Source organism: Nuphar pumila, chromosome 6, assembly GCF_984573655.1.
Source record: "Nuphar pumila chromosome 6, dmNupPumi1.hap1.1, whole genome shotgun sequence".
NCBI lineage: Eukaryota > Viridiplantae > Streptophyta > Magnoliopsida > Nymphaeales > Nymphaeaceae > Nuphar > Nuphar pumila.
In genome coordinates this window covers 45991985-46008915 of record NC_143254.1, presented here as the reverse complement: position 1 = coordinate 46008915, position 16931 = coordinate 45991985, and the positions used below count along the sequence as shown (strand labels likewise).

Genomic DNA, 16931 nt, shown 5'->3' with positions numbered 1-16931 from the left:
TTTCAAATCTTCAATCTATTTCAAAGTCCAAATCTCAATTTTAGTATCAATTCTAAATTCAACTCTTATTTTCAAGTTCCATTTTCAATATTTCACTTCAAATTTCAAATTTCAAATTTCATCATTTTCAAATATTCCCTCTTCAATTCAAATTCTAATCTTTTTCAATCTATGATTATTTCAACCTCAGAATTTCAAATCTCAAATTCATTTCAAATTCCAAGTTTAGATTCAAATTTCAGTTTTCTAAATCAAGTTCTACTTTTTGAACCATTTCTTCAAAGATGTTTTCAAACTTATTTCAAAATCACTTGGAAAAGTCCCAAAATTTCTGAGGCATTTCTCAAAAGCATACATCTTTGCATTTTTTTAAGCACAAGCATGATTCAATGTGCATTTTAGGATTTTAGAATAATCACTTAGACAAATTTAGGCAAAACAAAAGTCATTTATCCAATCCTTGGTTCAATTACCTTTGGTAAAGATGCCAGGAATGGTTGAACCTCGTACCGACGAGCGAATCCCGTCTCTCCATCTTTTTCCGCAAATTTTCAAAAAATGAAGGTGAGTAAAATTTCAAAATCTTTTTCAAATAAAGGTCAAGTGAGACCTTGCAAAAGAGTTTCCTTTCTTTCTTTCTCTTCTCTCTTCTTTCTTTTTTTCTTTTTCCCCTTCAAAAAAAAGAAAAAAGGCTAGAAAGGAAAAAGAAGAGGAAAGAGAAAAAAAGGAAAAGGAAAAAAAATTGCAGCGATCACAATAGTGCAATGAATCGCACAAGAAACAAACGAAAGATAAATTATGCTTATAGAACAAAATTTTGAGATTTTGGGTATACCTGAAAGATGGTATATGTTACTATTTTCTCAGGGCTCTTGGTACACCTGAAGGACGGTATATGTTACCGGACCCGTGTTCTACCTTGGAGATGGTAGATGGTATAAGCTTTGTGGGACAATTGTGTTTTGTGAGAGTTAGGTGTCTCACCCGGTCCCCAGTCCTTGGAGTTAGGGGCCAAGACTACCAATATATCCTAGGTGGTAGATTCAAGTCTTCTGCAGAAGTTAGAGGGTGCATCCTAATTCTAGTTCTAGCCACTGGAGAGTTCTCTTTCGGTCACAGACTGTCCTTTTTGGATATCCGTACGGCTAGTCATACAGGTTATTAAATAATAGACCCTCGTATGGTCTCGATCTGATACGATGTCGAATGCATGTGTGTACCCACATGGTAAGTGAAAGAGAAACATAAAAGTTTTACATTATTCTCGTAGTAGTTTTTGTGTAAATATTGTAATCCTTGTATTAGATCGTAGAAATGATAGAAACAAGTAATGCCTGTAAGAATGAGCTTATAGCTGGTATTTTTTGCTTGTTTCATAATAAAGTAGAAAGCATGTCTGTCTCAGTAAAAATTTCCTTCTTAGCAAGTTATGCTGCATGAAATTTTATGAGATTAATAATTGTAAATGTTGCACATATTTGTACACATGACACTGAACACATGCATATGGATATAATGTTTTTTACTTAGACGGGGTAGTCTGACCCCTTCTGAATTAATATTTTTCAGGTAGCGAATAGATTGGAGCGATTGCGGGTGTCACTGCGGAAAAAGCTATGAGATCTCAATTTTTAATGATATTGCATTAAAACTCTGATAACTTTATTTGTCCTTGTATTAGTGAGATTGTAATAAATGGACTTGGTTTTACTTTTAATGTTATTGAATGTTCTTTATTACTTCTCGGTATTACCCTGTAACTCGCCCAACTCTTAGACTTAATATTTCTGCTATTTCAAAAAAAAAAGAAAATTATTCCAAATTTTTTTAGTTTAATATTTGGGGTGTTACAATGCATCCTATTTTTGTTCTACCTTAGCAGATACTTCTCCCAGTCATTGACCGCCCGCTTTGGATCTGCTCAGTCAGGCACCTAAGTTAAAACACCTGAGAATAATATACCCCTAGATGCTTCGGTTGTATGCAATGTTGTGTTTCCCCACGTACCAGGATGGATAGTAAATATCAAAAGAAAGACCTTTGATCCATACAATTTGAGATAAAAATATGCTATGATAATACAAACAATTAAGTATGTTTTTTTGTGTATTTATCAGCATGATTGGTGTAAAGAATATACTTTTTCATAGAATAAATCTATGTGAAACTATTAACAGATTGTGACATCTGAAATGCACAGATAGATATAAATTATGGCACTTGAATATGTTTTTAATATCCTGAGTTACTTGGAATTGGTATATACCTACTAGACTATCACAAGTCTACCCCATTTGATAGGCAGATGATTGCAGGTAAAGAATACGATTGAGCACGAATGAAGGATGATGTGGTGCTATCGATGAGCCAATCATTTTTCATTTTCAGGCATTAAATTCATACACATGATATTGTATTGGTCTTGAAATATTTTAAATAATACACCATTTTGTTGAATAAAAGTATTTTATTTGTGTCATATTATCCTTTTTTGAATTCAATATAATCATTTTCAGTGTAACGTAACCCGCCTGAGGTTTTGAACCCCTATTTGAAAAGGTTTTTGCTAATGATTTTAGTAAAAAAAAAGTTTTAAATTTTCACATAATTTTTTAAGAGTTGAAAATCTAGGGTATGCAGAAAATACTAACTAAAATGTTGTGGTATTTTGCATTGATACCAAGGCTTTAGAGGTTATTCATGTTGTAAAAAGCTACTCCCCATATGAGATGGCATGATTATGGTGTGGATCCCTAAATTTTGAAAGGAAAAAATGCATAAATTTGAAAATAGAATTTGATTAAAAAAAGAATTTGAGACACAAGAAAATATGGGGTTTTGCTCTTCAAGTAGTGTGAGTCATTGAAGAACCAAACATGAACCGGTTGTACTATTAGCGGGTTGTGTCATTGTCAAGTTGATTGGCCTTTTAGAATTTAAACTTAATTATATAAAAGTTTTTCTAAAAATCACTAACAATCATAAGTTGCTTGGTATAGTGGTTAGTCACTTCTTTGTTATTGTGGAGGTCGGCTTTTGAGTATAATTGCATTTAGTTAGTTTTTTACATTGAATACATAAGATACATCCATTGACAACCCTACATCCATGGTCAAACTTACTTTAGAATTTGGGTAAATTAATAATTTTATCTCACCAATTACAAGGGTAAAATGATAACTTCAAAACATGAGTTAGCGTTATCCCAAGGACAACAGTATTGACCGTAGCATCTCACCAACTCAATGTGCAAAAAGATCCTAATGTAGACCAGGAAGCGAGAAACCTGTATCGCGCAGATCAATGCATTACGAATAAATAAAGCCAACGCAAGCCTCAAATTTTATTTATGAACATAAACTGCATGACTTCTCAAAGTCAAGTATGACAAAGGAAAGAGAAGCCTTATCTCAAGTGTCAACCACGCGTTGCATTGGCAAAAATTGCTGCTTCTCTTTCAATTGAATGAACTAAGTGTCTTTTTTTCATCGGAATTGAATTAACTAAATTAATACAATTAAAACAAAAAAAAAAACGTGCTCCCAGTGACTTCCACCACATATTCGTGGGCATGCTGATATGCTTACCAGCTGATTCGATCGGTCAGCTTTAATTTTCATAAATTCACCAATACGTTTGATGACAATTATCTACAATATCAAAGCCAGAAAGAACAATTAAAAGGCAATATTGTTTGAATAAGGGGTCTAGGATGAAGAGAAATTATCATGACCAACTTCTTCCGTCCACTCCAAGCTGGGTTCGCTCCAAGACCTGGGTCTCACCCCAAACCTAAAGAATATGTGCATCTCCAACAGCTCAAAAAAATTGACCTCATCTAGCAACTGGTTCCAGATACCGCTCACTATACAGTAGTTGTTATTGTAAGGGGGGCGATGGTGTGCAGCGTGCATGGCACGAGGCACCAGCAGCCCAGCGTCTTGCAATGCCACCACTAGTGCTGGCAAACGGCTCTTTGTGCCGTGAGCCCATGCATGGAACTGTTGGCTGAACATCAAGCACCCTATGCACATCCCAGCGAACGCATGCAAACCTGCTTCACCGGGGATCAAGTCCAATGGAACCAGCAAGAAGGTGGTAGCCCGTGACAGTGCGTAGAGGTTGTTGGCGAACTCACGCCTGGTTATGGTCCAAGGCCACCTGTGGTGACCTTGGAAGGCCTCAATTTGTGAGCCAAAGAATGGGGTTGTGGCGTCACCGTAGTTGTCTATGGCCCAGTGGTACACGCCCGTGCCAAGGTCGGAAACGACGTAGCCCAAAGTACCCGCCAACAAGCACTCCACCCAGGAGCCATCGTCTGCAGCTGCAAAGCCGGACTTTGCAAGCGCAGCGAGCACACTAGCGCAACCGCATGCAACCCAGGCACGATGAGCCCACGTCGATCTTAGGGTGTGGTCGTGTGGCATAGGGCGACGAGGGGAGCTGGTGGTGGTGGTGGCAATGTCGACCAGTGGGTGTGGGTGTGGGTGTTTCCCTGTCACTTGCAGCTCGAGACTAGGGGAGGCCGCCACAGTTTGTTGTGGTTCACCGCGTATGGAAACAGAAGCTCGCACTTGTACAGCCTTGTAACAGAAGCAAAAGCGACCAACATGATTAGGACCATGGCTGAGCCTAGCCTGCAGGCTGCAGTGCTGGGCCAACGAGACCATGATCCAACCAACACACGTAGGAGAGTAGTGAAGGACGAGCTGAGGAGTAAAGGAAAGATTGCATGTATGTATGTATGAATACGAGAGGGGGGGCTGCCTCGCAAAGGGTAGGGAGGGAGCATGAGTGGTGATAATCAAACGAACTCAACATGACTTGGACTGAAAAAAGGTGAGGCTTCTAGAGCGCTACGTTTGAGGATGTGAATCACAAGATATCCTGTGTGGTGCTCCCACGAGCATATGTGGCACCAGCCAGCACCTATGTTTCTCCGAAGCAGCGTACGTGCAAAGCATCATCTTATGTAACTGTGTGGTTTAGATACCTCGAGCGAGCTTGCGTGTCTCTTTCTCTTTCTCTTCTCTCTGTTAAGCAATTTATCCGATGACATGTCTTGTTCGAATATGCCCTTAATTCCCATACTGATCACACAAAGTTAGCCACCGCGTCATAGCTAATATTCTTCGCTCCCTCCTTCCCATTATGGTGATCGATTCGATTCCTTAATTTTGAAGGCTAATCGTACGTACGGTTATCGGAGGACATACATGCATGATTCATCTCGTGTCTGTAGTGAACATAAAAATGATCTATATCTGTCCTGCAAATGACTGTTTGTTTAGAAAAAGAAAAAAAACGGCATTACTATTATTATTAGACCCAAGATATATGATACAATACAGTGAGTAAAGCACATTTTTATTTGATTTTCCTGTTGCCGATTGCAATTTTTCCAACCAATTGGCTATGACTAAGTAGGTCAGATCAGGTGATATGTCAAAACACCAAAAAAAAATTATGTTTTGAAATTAACTACCATCGTCAACAGCCTTCATCACTGGCATTCATTGTACAAACAGCCAAGCCCACCAAAAATGCAGATGTCATGCTTGTACAAAAACAAAGACTATGGACGCTGGTGATTTTTTTTTTTTGAGGCAAGTGAATTCATTCAGTGAAATAGGTGACGAGAGCAAGAGTAATGGACGGTGATGATTTCAAAACACAAAAAAATTTGAACTCACCTTGCGTGTAGTTCTCGTCCAAACAGAAAACTTGTTTGGTTTTAATTTTTTCACAATTTACTATTCACCACAAGCACCTTGCGTGTAGTCACTTCTCTCTTTGCTTGTCATTTTTTCAACGCGGTTGATGACCACAGACTAATCTATGATATGAACTTGACCACACGCAACCACATTGCGTGTAGCCACTAGCCACACCTCTCTCTCTCTCTCAATTGTTTGAAGGTAAGGTAACTTAATTTAATGTACGTATAGGTTGTTTCATGTTTCATCTTATTTTCAATTTTCTTTTAAGCTGACTTAATTTGCTGAGACTTCTAAGATGGTACCCGTGCCCATCTTTGTATTGGCTTTAAGCTACAAAGAGCATGTGTGTGTACATATCTACTCATAGTGAGCACGTTTGCATGAACTTTATTATAAAACCAAACGAACTAAGTTCAAGCATTCTTGTTCACTGTTGGGCTTAATTAAACAAATTATTGGTTTCCCAAAGTTAAAGCCGTGAAGAAATTAGATACACGAATTTATAGTTAAATTAGCTTCACCACTATATGTATGTTTACTAAGTCGAGTGCAGCATAATATTGGGTTCGGTTAAATTAGGGATGCAAATGACTCAGATTCAGGTTGGATGTAGCCAATTAATCAGATGTTATAACTAAACAGATATGGATGGTGAAAATCTCATACCAATCTGATTTTTTACATATAATATGATTTGGATATTTGTCAAAATACAGATATTTGTCAAATTCAATAGCATAAAATCAAAACTATATCTACATCTAATTATATATAATCGGATTTGGTTTTAGGCCTTTTGGCTTACCAAATTAACCCAACTAAACGGAGTTGGATATGATCGATATCGACTAAAATTTGATCCATTGGCGTCCCTAAAATACATCGAATCTTAGGCAGCAACAAATCTGAACTTAAAACAAATTAAACAATAAAACTTTTGACAGTTTGATCGGCCGCCTGTTGGGCAACGTTAGAAATTTCAAGCGTTCTTACTCATTCCTGGGATCCAAAATTAATTGAACTTCCTAAAAGTACCAAGAAAAACAAATAATTATACTATTCAAACAGTAGTACATCGCAGAAAGGGCATTTCATAATCTTTAAACTCAGTACAGAATTTGCTTATAACTACTTTGTAAGCATCTGATTGAGGCTGCTGTTTGTTTGTGGCAATCTTGTTGGCTTTTCTTGCACGTTCAATGCATCAATTTGTCACAATGAGAGAGACACAACTTTCAAAAAGTAGCAATTGTCTATGCCTGCCCTTTCCCAAGAAGTAGCAATTGTCTATGCCTGCCCTTTCCCAAGAATGACCAAGCAACAAAAAATAATACGGTATCCATAATGGGGGATAGATGTCTTTGGTGCGGGCGTGCATACGGTATGAAAAACGATTGAAAATAAGCAATACTGCTCATGCGTTTTTTGAGTGAATCTAGTCTTAGGGAGATACCATCTATAAAATCAGTTTAATGGGAGGATGTCGTGTCCACATCCGCACAGGAGACTAATACAAATAGTCATCATTATTATAACACTAGTTTGTAAAACTCAGAGAAATTGAATGGCATGTTAGAAAATCGTGTCGACCTACATACGCTGAATCACACATCATAAAATTGTCTTAGGTTCAGACCTGGATCATGTGATTTCATCCGTTTAGGCCCTCTGGTATCATCTCATATGGTATGCAACACTACGTTGAGAAACCTGCTTTGTCTACAATTGTATAATGGGCTGAATTGGAGATAGACTCCTAATTGGATACACATTACGTTATGGTCCCCAACCCTTATATAAAGGTCATCCCTCTTCAGACTCTCTATTATCAGAAAGAGAATTCAGTCACTCTCTCATCAGGCTTCAAAGAACGGAAAATGACTACATATACAGGTTCTAAAAGATCATACCCGTCAACAATCAACTAGAGCACTATGGATTCAGATATCACTTTCGCATTAAGTTTTATTTTATTTTTTATCTCAACAGTTTAACGAGGACATGTATTCGATCCTGCTTTTATTTTGGTGGATTTTTAAATCCTACAATTGCTATCAGAGCGATCTTGTTCCCATTGAATCGTTGAAAATACAATTTTTTTCATATATAGTCTTCTTGTTTTTTTCGATAATGGTCCATTAGGTTCATCGGATCGTCGTCGTTTGGCAAAGAGGTTTACTCCTTTTCCTTTTGGGTTACCAAGCCAGAAGAGCCATGGGGCTCTTCATTAGGGTGACGATCAGACGAAAGGGTCGTCTGACCATTCCCCTTTTCAAATGATCGAAAGGGTCGTTGGGCCCTTCCACTTTTCTGATCGTCGAACCGGAAGGACCGTTAGGTCCTTCTACTTGTTGTGACTGGGAGGACAGGAACAGTCATAAGACATGTCTCTGTTGCGAACGGATTGAATGGAAGGGTCGTTCGGCCCTTCCCAGATTCACTCTCAGCCGACCAGACGATGTGTGTCAGGAGTTTTCTCTTTCCTTTTTGGTTCACCAGCGAGGGATTGCTCTCTCAGGCAACTGGACGGTGAGAAAGGTAGGGATACCTTCAAATGCATATTCTCTGGCATTCAGGTCTGATTTTGGCCATCACCGGAGATGCACCGGTCGAGCCCCCCCCCCCCCCCCCTCGAACTGTTCTAGGTTGTCATCACATACGAGTCTGGTCGTCTGCCTATTGCTCAACATTTGGTTCACTGGTAGGGCACTGCATGCTCTGTTTATCGGACGACAAAGGGCGACCGCTCTCTCCAGGCTTGCAACCATCGACATTTGGGGGCCCATTTTTTTTTTGGGTCATCGACAGAGGTGCTTCAATCATCGGCCACATAGATCCATCCTCGGTGCCCATCAGGGTTTTGTTTCGACCGTTTGCCAGATTGTGGGTGTTCATCGGCTCTTTTGGCCAGATTGAACTGTCACTGGCATCCTCCAAAAATCGGCGACGCTCGCAGTCGAGTTCGACACTCCGACAACAAGCTTCAGCGTTAAGTCGGACGTTCAGGTGAAATGTTTCAGTTGGTCCAGTGTGTAATCTCGGTTTAGGCTCAACGTTTCACCGACTCGATCGGAGGAACCTTATTGGCTGTAAAGTCTGGTTTTGGAGCAGTTCTTTGCCAACCAAACTGAAGGCCAATTTATCCTTCTTCAGACCGTTTTAGGGCTCTCTTCAACGCCCATTTTTTACTGGCTCGAGCAGGACAACCCAGGTGCCAACCTCGGGCCGGGTCGAGCCATTAGCTCAGGTCGCTTTCTCATGTATGCATTGGACTGGCTTGGTCATGTGCATTGCTGAGATCCAGCCTACTAGTTGGCTTGAGCCTGGTTTGGCACCCAGATAGGGCCAAACTGACTTTAGTCTTGTTCTGGATGTAGTCCTTCAATCCAGTTCAAGCCTCATTCAGTCATTAGGGTTGAACCGAGTATTGAGAGCCCTTGTGTGGATTGGGGCCTGGTTTGACCCGACCCACTGCGCAAGACATCATCTGAGCAAGGTATGCAGGGTCTGACCTGACTCAGGTCGAACCGACTTCGGGACCTGCTGGTGGGTCTGGCCAGGTCCGACTGGTCGGACCCGTGCACTATGCTTAAAAAAAATTAAGCTATCAGGCATGCACATTATATGGGTTGATTTTGGTTATTTTTTGGTTTATGTACATTGTTTCTCTTACTTTATGTTCATATGTATACTTGACGTGTTTGAACGTTGGTATTAATTTTGATTATGGGTCCAATATTCTAAATTAAATTAGTTGAAACAATATGTTTCCAAAGTAACCTTTGTTGTGTAGATTAGTTCATTTAAGAATATTGAGATGGTTGTATGTTTGTGGTTCATGCGAATAATGATCAACTCAAAAGAAGATCATTGTTTGGCCTAACACAGATATATACTTTCAGTAATAAATATGGGATAATTATTTCATTTTCCATATAAATAACAAGTTGGTCCAAAAAAAGGCTCATTGTTTGACAAAACTTATTGTCCATGTTTTGATTACTGTATTGAGAGTACCGCTTATAAGTTGACACTTCTATCCAAAGACTAAGTGTTGATGTTGTGTTGGGCATCTTGTAATGAAGTTCACCATTGTTTAAATATGTTGTTTTATGTTATTACATGTGAAAATGTATGTTAATTGTAAGTGTGTTTGTTCTTTATTCAATCAATACTTCTACTTCTACCATATCTGCAAAGATTAATTCTATTCCTGTTTTGAGCAATTTCGATTTCAAAAACTAAAAAGAAAATGCTATGATTGTGCTTGGGTGTATAGATTTGGATCTTGCACTATAAGAAAATCAACCACCTGTTCTTACGGATGAAAGTTCTACTGAGGATAGAAAGAACTTCGAGCGGTGAGATTGATCTAATCGCATGAGTCTTATGATCATGAAACATGCAATTCTTGAATCGTTCAAGGGCACCATGTCCGAAGAGGTGAGTGTCAAAAGTTTCCTTGAATAGATTGAAAAGCATTTTGTGAAAAAATGAAAAGGATGAGACAAGTACTCTTCTCTCGAGTCTTGTCTTAATGAGATATAAGAGGAAAAAAAGCATTAGGGAGTACATTATGGAGATGTCCCATCTTACTTCAAAACTAAAGAGACTAAAGTTAGAGTTGTTTGAGGACTTACTCATGCACTTGGTTTTGATATCTCTTCCTGCATAATACAGTCAGTTTAAGGTCAGTTATAACTGCCAGAAAAAAAAATAGACTCTTAATGAGCTCATTTCACACTGTGTGCAAGAAGAGGATAGAATGAAGTAAGAGAAGACAAAAAGTGTTCATTTGGCAGTAACCTCTAAGGACATGTTTAAGAATAAGAAAAGAGCTAAGGAGGTTGTATAGTTGACCCTCAATCGCAGAAGAAACAAAAAAAATATAAGGACCCAAAGTCTAGTTATTTCTTTTGCAAAGGGGAGGGTCATATGAAGATGGATTGTACCAAGTATCATGCATGGCGTGAGAAGAAAGGTACGCTCCTTACTTTAGTTTATTCTAAAGTTAATTTGACTTCTGTGCCCGAACACACTTGGTAGATGGATTATGGTGCTACCACTAACATAAGTGTGTATGTGCAGGGTTGACTAAGTTGTCGGCTGTCAATTGATGTTGAAAGATTCATCTATATGGGTGATGGCAAAATAGTTGAGGTCGAGGCAATATGAACATTTAGGTTATTGTTAAAGATCAGAAATTATTTGGATTTGAAAGAAATATTTATTGTGTCATCTTTTAGATGGAATTTGGTCTGTATTTTCATTTTGGACAAATACGATTATTCTTGTTTATTTAGAACTAATGAATTTAAATTGTTTCTTGATTCAAATCCTATTGGGACCGGTTCTTTATCGATGGTTGACAACCTTTATTTGCTTTAATACTATTGCCTCATTCAATGAAACCTTGCATTTAAGTTCTTGTGGTACAAAACAAAAAATAACAAATGAGAATTCCGCTTTATTATGGCATAAGCACTTAGGTCATATCTTTAAATAGAGAACTAATAGTCTTGTGTCAAGTGAGATTCTTGATTCCCTTGATTTCACTGACCTTCAAGTTTGTATTGAGTGTATAAAAGGAAAATGAACAAACATAAAGAAACTGGGTGCCAAAAAGAGAACATATGTCTTAGAACTAATCCATACAGATATTTATGGACCCTTCCCTACGGCTTCTTGGAATGGTCAACAATATTTTATTACGTTCATATATGACTATTCTCATTATGGGTACCTATATTTAATTCATAAAAAGTCTCAATCTCTAGATGTGTTCAAATCGTTTAAGGCCGAAATTGAAAACTAACTTGACAAAAGATTTAAGGCCATCAGATCTGACCATTGTGGTGAGTATTATAGTAGATATGGTGGATCAGGAGAACAATGTTCAGGGCCCTTTGCTAAATTTCAAGAGGAATGTGGGATTGTCCCTCAGTATACCATGTCAGGTAATCCTAGTATGAATGGCATAACTGAGAGACAAAACATAGCTTTTAAGGATATGGTAAGGAGTATGATTTATCATTCTACTTTACCAGAGTCTCTTTGGGGAGAAGCATTAAAGACTGCAGCCTATATTTTGAACAAGGTACCCTCTAAAGAAGTAACCAAGACCCCATATGAATTGTGGACAGGCAAAAAGCCTAGTATGAAACACTTTCATATTTGGGGTTATCCAGTTGAGGCTAGGCCATATATGCCATATGAAAAGAAACTGGATTCTAGAATGGTCAGCTACGATTTTGTCAAGTATTCTGAAAGATCCAAGGGCTATAAGTTTTATGACCATGTGAATAAGTTCTTTTTTTAAACAAAAAACCCTTGTTTCTTTAAGGGTGTTGAGTTTGAGGGAAGTGATAAAATAAAAGACATTGCTTTTGAAGAAGAGACTCTTTTTTTCCTATAGTTGTGGATCGAAATGATCAGATTTTCATTCCTGACATTGTTTCCACAAATTCAGATTAAGGTAATGCTTTAGATCTTTCTATCCAAAATCAAGCGTTTACTCCTATAGTACAAACTCAACAACCTTAAGGAATACATCAAGAACAAGTGCCATTAAGGAAATCCACTAGAGAGAGGAGAAGGGCAATTTCAGATGATTATATTGTCTTTCTACAAAAACATGAGGGTGATACTGGCTTAAGGAAAGATGATCCAATCAACTTTCATCAAGCCACACAAAGTTCTAACTCTCAAAAGTGGATTGAAGCAATGCATGAGGAGATTAAATCTATGAGGGACAATTATGTATGAGATCTTGTCCCATTACATGAAGGTGTGAAACCCATTGGCTGCAAATGGATATTTAAAATCAAAAGAGATTCAAAGGGTAATGTGGAAAGATATAAAGCCCGTCTTGCTGCAGAAGGATTTACTCAAAGGGAAGGGCATTGACTATACAAAGACTTTTTCACCGATTTCTTTGAAAGACTCGTTTAGGATTATGATGACACTTGTGGCTCATTATGATTTAGAGTTGCATCAAATGGATGTTAAGACTACATTTCTTAATGGGAACATCGATGAGAGAATATACATGACCCAACCAAAATATTTTGTCTCAGGAGATGCCAAGAAAGTGGTCTGCAAATTAAAAAAAAATCCATCTATGAACTTAAGCAAGCTTCCCGTCACTAGTATCATAAATTTCATCAAGTAATCCTCTTATTTGGTTTTGAGATGAATGTGGTTGATGAATGCATATACCATAAGTTCAGTCGCAGTAAGTTTATTTTCTTAGTTTTGTATGTGGATGACATATTGTTTGTCAGTAATGATATATGCATACTGCACGAAACCAAAAAAATTCTGACAAAAAAATTTGAAATAAAAGATCTTTGGGATGCCTCTTTTGTATTAGGGATCCAAATACATTGAGATCATTCTTGGAGTATTCTTGGATTATCATAAAAGAGCTATATCAAAAGGATTCTGCAAAAGTATGGCATGAAGGATTGCAAACCAAGTGATACTTCTGTTGCTAAAGGCGACAAATTTAGTTTTGCTCAGTGCCCAAAACATCAGTCTAAAATTAAGGTTATGAAACAGATTTTTTATGCATCTGATGTAGGGAGTCTTATGTATGCTCAGGTATGTATGCATCCAGATTTAGCGTATATTGTTGGGATGTTAGGCATATATCTTAGTAACCCAAGTATGGATCATTGGAAAGCAGTCAAATGGGTTATGCAGTATTTGCAGAGAATAAAAGGTTACATGCTCACATACAGGAAGTCAGGTCAGCTGAAGATCATTGGGTATTCTGATTCTGACTTTACAAGATAACAAGACAGTCGCAAATCCACATCAGGTTATGTTTTTCTGTTGACCGTGAGAGCTATTTCCTAGAGGATTTTCAAGTAGACACTCATTGTTTCTTTCACTATATGGCAGCAGAATTTGTAGCTTGTTATGAGGCATCCAACCATGGGATATGGCTAGGTAATTTTGTCACAGGGCTGTAAATTTTGGGTAATGTTGAAGATGGCTAAAGTTATTTTGTAACAATAATTTAGGAGTACTATATTCTAATAACAACAAAAGTTCCTCGAAGTCAAAGCATATTGGCATTAAGTTCATTATTGTTAAAGAAAGAGTGCAGAATGGTCAGATTTTGATAGAATATATTGGCACAAACTCTATGATTATGGATCCACTTACCAAAGGTTTGTCACCTAAGGTCTTTCATGAGCATGCTGCTCGCATGGGTGTTTTATCATTTTATGATATGTTGATTTAGTGAGAGTTTGTATTTAGATGTTCTATGATATAATAAAGTTTCTTTAGCCATTTTGGCATAAAGTTAAAGTTTCAGTTTCATTATGTGCTCATTATGTTGTGGTCTCACTAAAGTTTTCAAGAAGGATCAGTAGAAAATAGGCATGTTTGATCACATTACATGTAATTTTCATGTTTCACATGCATACTTGATTCATGTCATTTGGTTATGTCAATATACATGATTATTGATGGGTCCAATTACGCTATTTGTAATGAATATCACTTTGGTTCTATATTGACATGATCAATGGACCGGATTGGTAGAGATATCAATTGATAAGACGGTATTTTTTAGCTCATAAGGTTACAATGTGTGATTATATGGTTGCATATGTGGTCCAAGTGGAAGATTGTTATAAAATCGTGTGGGCCTGCATATGTTGAATCACACATCATAAAGCTATCCTAGGTTCAGTCTTGGTTCATGTGATTTAATCTGGTTGAGCCCTGCGTTATCTCATATGATATGAAACACTACTAGGAAAAACCTACTCTATCTATAATTCTATAATGGGCTGAATTGGAGACAGACTCCTAATTAGATATACATTAGGTTATGGTCTCCAAACCTTATATAAAAGCCCTCCCTCTTCAAACTCTTTATTATCAGAAAGTGAATCCAGTCTCTCTCTCATCAGGCTTCAGAGAAAGGAAAAGGGCCACATATACAGGTTCTGGAAGATCATACCCGTCAACGATCAATCGGAGCGCTATGGATTCAGATATCACTTCCGCATTGAGTTTTATTTTGTTTTTCATCTCAACGGTTTAACAAGGACATGTATTCGATCCTGCTTTTGTTTCGGTGGATTTTTAAATCCTGCATGTTAAGCATATGATGAAAGTTGAAATCTTGCATTAATTAAGGAGCACATGGAAGTACTGGAAAGGAAATAAAAGTTTAGCAATTCTGATCTGATGTTCTGGTCTTTTGGTTTTTCATTATGAAAAGATGAATTATACTTCAAGTGTTATAGTTACTTGTCTGGGACTCTGTCAGTGTAGGAGAATACATGATGGCTTCGTGGTTGGGAATGGTGGTATACAAGACTCTCTTTGTTGCATTATAAATCTTTCTTGTAAGCCTTATACAAATATTATTCTTTGTTCATTTAATACAACATAGTTGTTTGTATGAATATCGCATCATATCAAGAAATTTTATGCATTTGTTTGTTGGAGATCAAAGATCAAACCTCATCTGCTGGGGTGAGGGCACTTGATAAATTCCACTTACCGTTTTGAGATGTTGGAGATCATTGTTTTGGACATTCATATTAAAATTTTGTCTTGGTGGAACAGTTGATCAACTTGTAATAATCACCAATTATCTATGTTGGGAAAAGAGTACAATAGAAATAGCAGCTGCTTTCGTGCAAAAGATAATCATAAGTGTATACAACAAAGACGTATATCTATCATCCAAATTACAGAAGACATACTCAGTTTTGAGACAGCTTCACTTGCATGAATGGGTAGGGTTTGGCTGTTTCTCAAGGCTCTGTTTGTGTGTCACAGAAAAAGCCACCTTTCTGTAGTTAACATGACTTTTTCTGTGGTGCCCACACCAAGATTGAACTGCACCCAGTGCTAATGCTGGTACACCACCAGTCATGGCAAGGGAGGGAATGAGGGCCCAGGAAGCAAGAAGAAAAGTGCTGGATGAAGTAGCATTTCTTCAATTAAATGACCGCCATTTATGAACTTCATGTCTAAAGCATGTCAAGGTTATATAGTTAACTAACAGGTCATGATCAACAAATATGTGGTTAACAATTGATACTTTTGAAGATGAGCATAGACTAAAGTTAATAAGATGGATAAAAAATGGGTCGAGTTAAGGTTGAAGCCTAATTGACCTGAACCCAGTGCTAATGCAGGTACACCACCAGTATGTGGGGGCCATGTAGAAGTACCCATTTACACAATGCTGATGGTAGATTTGATGCCCACATTTTTATTTTTCTTCTATTTTGTGTTGTGCCAACTTTTGAAGTTCGATTTCTATGATTATCAAGGAAAGCACTTATCTATCTGGTTTGTTTAAGTTGCATCGTCTGGCAGAATCTCTGATATGCGTCTCTAATGACATTATTGCAGGTGCTACTTGTATCTGGGCTTGTGCTTTCTGGTGAGTTATATCAAGGACACTAGTCTAGTATTTGACTCTTCTTACAGTGAGAAGCTCAAAGTATGCATCTGAGCCATGAACATTGACCCCTCACTATCATGATTTACGACTGCTCTTTCTTGCAGATGGTTTGTGTTACCAAAGTAGCGAAGTCATCTTTGGAGAAGGCTTTGAAGTCGACTCGTGCTCAGCTGGAGAGGGAGTTTTCGTTGAAAAATGTATATCGGATTGAGGATATGCCATCATATAACTATCTTGATGGCCTATTTGGATAGAGTGTTGCAACTCACCAGTTGCATTGCAAGATTGGTAACTGGGTTTCCCTGTTTCGTTGCAGCTGTAGTAGATTTTAGTTGTAGTTATACTCTTTCTGTGATAACCAGAGCTCAGAAGAATGACAATGTATAAATATACTGAACTGCAGAGATTAGAGTTGAAATGTTCTAAGGGTGGCCAAAATTTGATGTTTATAGGAACATTCACATGTGGTTGGAAAGTACTGCCAAGGGTGGCCAAAATAGAGTTGAAATGTTTTTTATTTTTGTTGGTTGAAAGATCGATGTCTTCATCCTTATGTTTATTGTGACACATGGACCTGAGAGAGAGAAGGCCAATATCTAATTATCAATTGGCCAGGGATCTTGCAATTTTTTGTTGTACTGTTTTTGAACTAACCAGCTCAGGCTTCAACAAAATTAATGGTTCAACAGTAGTATCAGAACTGACTATCAGGTTCGGGGTAGGATCCAATTGGCCTGACCCATCTCGTGTTGGGTTTAGGTCGACCC

General features: G+C 37.8%; 1 protein-coding gene and 1 long non-coding RNA gene across 2 annotated transcripts; one reads left to right on the top strand and one right to left on the bottom strand.

Annotated features, from left to right (window-relative positions):
* Positions 1-3433: 3433 nt before the first annotated feature.
* On the bottom strand, positions 3434-4873 carry LOC149834774 (fatty acid desaturase 4-like 2, chloroplastic). The gene has a single exon (XM_090010289.1). The coding sequence runs from the start codon at positions 4668-4670 to the stop codon at positions 3708-3710; it is 963 nt and encodes a 320-aa protein (XP_089866415.1). The 5' UTR covers positions 4671-4873; the 3' UTR covers positions 3434-3707.
* A 2671-nt stretch (positions 4874-7544) lies between these two features.
* Positions 7545-16681, top strand: LOC149834773 (uncharacterized). Its single transcript, XR_016432565.1, has 3 exons — positions 7545-7613; positions 16113-16143; positions 16269-16681. It is a non-coding gene; the product is annotated as an uncharacterized LOC149834773 (long non-coding RNA).
* The last annotated feature ends 250 nt before the right edge of the window (positions 16682-16931 follow it).

Excerpts from the sequence above, each read along its gene's own strand:
- LOC149834774 (XM_090010289.1), bottom strand. The coding sequence starts at position 4,670 with ATGGTCTCGTTGGCCCAGCACTGCAGCCTGCAGGCTAGGCTCAGCCAT.